Source organism: Anoplopoma fimbria, chromosome 8 (genome assembly GCF_027596085.1).
Source record: "Anoplopoma fimbria isolate UVic2021 breed Golden Eagle Sablefish chromosome 8, Afim_UVic_2022, whole genome shotgun sequence".
NCBI classification, from domain to species: domain Eukaryota; kingdom Metazoa; phylum Chordata; class Actinopteri; order Perciformes; family Anoplopomatidae; genus Anoplopoma; species Anoplopoma fimbria.
Genome location: NC_072456.1, coordinates 28277131 through 28282168, shown reverse-complemented (window position 1 = coordinate 28282168; position 5038 = coordinate 28277131). Strand labels below are relative to the sequence as shown.

At 43.5% G+C, this 5038-nt stretch overlaps 1 protein-coding gene across 1 annotated transcript in view; it reads right to left on the bottom strand.

Annotated features, from left to right (window-relative positions):
• The window catches only part of tmem131 (transmembrane protein 131), a 37482-nt gene extending 32793 nt beyond the window's left edge, over nucleotides 1-4689 (bottom strand). The window contains exon 1 of the mRNA XM_054602665.1: nucleotides 4466-4689. Coding sequence (XP_054458640.1) covers nucleotides 4466-4616 — 151 coding nt within the window. The 5' untranslated portion in view covers nucleotides 4617-4689. The remainder of the gene's footprint in view (nucleotides 1-4465) is intronic.
• Nucleotides 4690-5038: the final 349 nt, after the last annotated feature.

Below are 5038 nucleotides of genomic sequence, written 5' to 3'. Positions count from 1 at the left end.
GAACTTCAGTGCAAAAAGGTTTAAATGATCATATTGAATGATCTCTCTTTTTTAAAAGGTAGTAGATCCTCAGCGATCACACCATCAACAGGGTTTTTAGGCCCGCATGCTTCTTCCATTGGCTGTGATATGACTGATATGTATGAATCAGTTTTAATACATAAAAACAAAATCTTTTATTTCCTTTTGTGTTTTTATGAAGAATAAAAACACTATAAATTACTATAACAAAGTAAAACATTTAGTATTTTAGATTCTTTACCGACTTCAGAGCGGTAAAATGATTTTTGGGACCAAAAAAAGATCCTGTATCCGTGTAGACAAGCTGCTAAAATCAAACAACAAAGGGATCTGTATCTGACAATATGGATCATCAATGATCGGTAATTGATCTGTATACGATCCGAACCGTGAGTTTTATGATCTGTTGCACCACCAATATAAATCTACCAGATTGGGAGCATTAAATTTGACTCCATACTTGTTACGCTTTCACTCTATTGAGACGCTTCTTACTCACACCACTGAAAAACAACACAACCCGTCAGCAACATCAACCTCCACGGATCATGTTCACCGCTCACTTTCAGCTCTGAAACCTCTGACATGTTGAACAATAAACTGCTGCCTTTCATTTACTGCTGCTGGTTTTGAAGTCTGTTTTGATTAAACATGTCTCAGCAGATCCAGGTGATCTGATCGCTTGATGCAACAGTTCAGTTTCATTTTCCTTTTTAGGCTTCCCTGCTGACATTACACAAGTTACATAACACACAGCTATAACATTAGAGATATTCTGCCATGGGTTAACATCTGAACGTTAAGTTCTGCTTTTTTGGTAAGTATAGAGGTTTTCTGACATTGTCTTTGTGAAAAATACAAGAATAAATAAAGGAAAGCTCAGCCGGGTCTCACTGAATGTTCTAGAAATGTCAATTTGTTGGTCATTTAGCGTGCAATAAAAACATTAATGCTTTCTGCTAGTCATTTTACAGGAACGTAAGCACTTACATGTGAATATATGTCGCTCGTATCTGGTGACGTTTCAGAAAGACTACTTTTGGTTGGAGAGTCAAACACAAACGACTTTCAACCAGGAGACCTGTGTTCATGTCCCAAAGAGTTTTTTGAGCTTTTGTGAATTCTGTTTTCAGTATTGAGGACCCGAGCACAGACAAAGTCGGAGCGGAGGACTTATTGTTCTTCTAATATGTTTTATTATTATTATTATTCTCGTATGTGTTTGAGCGCAAAAAGAAGGCTTGGGCTTCTGGTCAACTCTTGATATTTGGCGCAGTAGTTTAGGTACGTGTCATAAGCCCAAACACGATGTCTTCCCTAAACTTAACAGCAGCAGCTTCACGGTAAAGAAGTAGCATAAAACGAAAAAAAAGACAAAGCTATGTTATTATGAATGTCCTTAAAATGTTTTACTAGCTCTACACCTTCTCATGAGATCAGGCTGAAAACCACAGTAAAAGTTACACTTAAGTCCGGAATGTTTACAGGAAGTTTGTGTTTTCAATCACTTTGATATGATCCTACATGCTGTATGAACAGACACATAATCATCCAGTCTATTTATATCTATCTGAACACGTCATCATTTTTCTCAGTAAATATATTTCTAAAGGTGCTATTGACATGAAATTTTCACCAGATGTCGGTAACAACCCAAGTAATCCATACAGACAAAGAAAACCAAACAAATAAGTTCAGAAATTAAGTTATGTGTAATAAAATGGAATGACACAGGGAAAAAGTATTGAACACATGAAGAAAGGGAGGTGCAAAAAGGCATGGAAAGACAAGACACCAGCTGAAATCTATCAGTAATTAGAAAGCAATCCTGCACCTTGTCAGTGCAAATGAATATCAGCTGCTTCAGTCCCAACTGATGGCCTATAAAAAGGTGTCTCATTACCAAGGTGTCACACAAGAAACATCTCATGATGGGTAAAAGCAAAGAGCTCTCTCAAGACCTTCACAACCTTATTGTTGCAGAACATACTGATGGCATTGGTTCCAGAAGGATTTCTAAACTTCTGAATGTTCCAGTGAGCACTGTTGGGGCCATAATCCGGAAGTGGAAAGAACATCATTTCACCATAAACCGGCCACGACCAGGTGCTCCTCGCAAGATTTCTGACAGAGGAGTGAAAATAGAGAAAGAAAATAAAGCTGCTAGAATGGCCCAGCCAATCACCTGACTTGAATCCAATAGAAACTCTATGGAAAGAAGTAAAGATCAGAGTTCATAGAAGAGGCCCACGGAACCTTCAAGATCTGAAGACTGTTTGTGTGGAAGAATGGGCCAAAATCACACCTGAGCAATGCATGCCACTAGTTTCTCCATACAGGAGGCGTCTTGAAGCTGTCATTACCAACAAAGGCTTCTGTACCAAGTATTAAATACATTTCAGTAAGCGTGTTCAATACTTTTTCCCTGTGTCATTCCATTTGATTACACATAACTTAATTTCTGAACTTATTTGTTTGGTTTTCTTTGTATGTATGGATTACTTGGGTTGTTACCGACATCTGGTGAACATTTCATGTCAATAGCACCTTTAGAAATATATTTACTGAGAAAAATGTTGACGTGTTCAATACTTATTTTACCCGCTGTATGTGTATACACACACACGTGTTTCACATACTAGGGTAGACAACAGTCCTGTCTTCCCCTCGTGTCCATTTCTGTGATGGTTGTGCAGTGAGACAGATTACACATCTCTAGTATGTGTTCACGTACAAGCTGAGTGATAACTTTCTTTATAGTTTAAGTGTATTTCCCTGTTTAGGAGGGATTGTTCTGCACGTGCACGGGACCAATGTAAACAAGCAGCTGTCAATCAGCCTGAGGGGGCACTGTGACCTGACAGCTGACCTCTGGATGAGTGACACAACAGCTCAGCCACGTTTACAAACATCACCTGACAGACTGAAACGTGAGACGGTGTCACACGTAATTACCTCCGACACGGTACGTTATGGAGGCTAACCCTGGGGCTAGCTGTGATGCTAACCAGCTGCTCTCAGTGTGAGTTTGTTGTGGAGCCTGACTGACCTTATATGGGAGAGATGACAACAAGCTACCGTCACTGATACAGGCCACAGAGCTAACAGAGCTAACAGAGCTAACAGAGCTAGCAGAGCTAACTGAGCTAGCAGAGCTAACAGAGCTAACAGAGCTAACTGAGCTAGCAGAGCTAACAGTCTCTGTGTGTGTGTCTCTATCTGTGTGTCTCTGTGTGTGTGTGTGTGTGTCTCTGTGTGTGTGTGTGTGTCTCTCTGTGTGTGTCTCTCTGTGTGTGTCTCTGTGTGTGTGTGTGTGTGTGTGTGTGTGTCTGTGTGTGTGTGTCTCTGTGTGTGTGTGTGTCTCTGTGTCTCTCTGTGTGTGTCTGTGTGTGTGTGTGTGTCTGTGTGTGTGTAGTCTGTGTGTGTGTGTGTGTTGTGTGTGTGTGTGTGTGTGTGTGTGTGTGTAGTTGTGTCTCTGTCAGTGTGTGTGTAGTTGTGTTGTGTGTGTGTAGTTGTGTCAGTGTGTGTGTGTAGTTGTGTCTCTGTGTGTCAGTGTGTAGTTGTGTCAGTGTGTAGTTGAGTGTGTGTCTGTGTGTGTAGTTGTCAGTGTGTAGTTGTGTCAGTGTGTAGTTGTGTGTGTCTGTGTGTGTAGTTGTCAGTGTGCAGTTGTGTCTGTGTGTAGTTGTCAGTGTGTAGTTGTGTCTGTGTGTAGTTGTGTGTGCAGTTGTGTCAGTGTGTAGTTGTGTGTGTGTCTGTGTGTGTAGTTGTGTGTGTCTCTGTGTGTGTAGTGTGTCAGTGTGTAGTTGTGTCAGTGTGTAGTTGAGTGTGTGTCAGTGTGTGTGTGTAGTGTGTAGTTGTGTCAGTGTGTAGTGTGTGTCTGTGTAGTTGTCAGTGTGTAGTTGTGTCAGTGTGTAGTTGTGTCAGTGTGTGTGTGTGTCAGTGTGTGTGTGTGTGTGTCAGTGTGTAGTTGTGTCAGTGTGGGTGTGTGTGTGTTGTCAGTGTGTAGTTGTGTCAGTGTGTAGTTGAGTGTGTGTCTGTGTGTGTAGTTGTGTCAGTGTGTAGTTGTGTGTGTGTCTCTGTGTCAGTGTGTGTCAGTGTGTAGTTGTGTCAGTGTGTAGTTGTGTCAGTGTGTAGTTGTGTCAGTGTGTAGTGTGTGTCAGTGTGTAGTTGTGTCAGTGTGTAGTTGTGTCAGTGTGTAGTTGTGTCAGTGTGTAGTTGTGTCAGTGTGTAGTTGTGTCAGTGTGTAGTTGTGTCAGTGTGTGTGTGTGTGTCAGTGTGTAGTTGTGTCAGTGTGTAGTAGTGTGTGTCCCTTAGAGGTAGCCTCCTCCCCGCACACACTCACGCAGAAACACACGGAAGTTAGCTCGGATGCTAATGCTAATGCTAATGCTAATGCTAATGCTAATGCTAATGCTAATGCTAATGCTAATGCTAACACACAAACCTTGTTTCTCGGCCCGCGTCGCGTGCATGAGCGCGAGCAGCAGCAGCCGCAGCAGCCCGCAGCAGCGCGCGCTCCTCGTGGCTCCGGCCCGCTCGTCCTCCATGCCGCAGCTCGTTCTGTGACCGTAACAACCGAGCGGGGCAGCGGACATGGCCGACCGTGTGAACCTCTGCTGACTCTGTCAATCATAGCCGAGGCGGCGGCGGCGGCGGCTAACCGCGGAACAGGACGTCGGCCTCTCTGCTGTTGGTTCCGCTGCGGGGGGACGTCGGAGGTGTTACGCTGTCACACCGCCCCCTAGCGCACCGGAAGACCAGCTGCCGTCTCCCTGCTGTTAAACACAGCAACGTGCTGCTGCTCTCACACACAACATATCAACATATCAACATATCAACATCAACATATCAACATATCAACATATCAACATATCAACGGGCCCTCTCTGGACTTCCGGTTGCAGGGTTTGTTGACTCACTGACAGGAAGTGCGCTTGAAGCAGAGCTGTTGTCACGGCAACGGGAGGGCCAATGGAAAGGTCAAAGAGGTCAAAGAGGTCACTGAAGAGACCTGCTC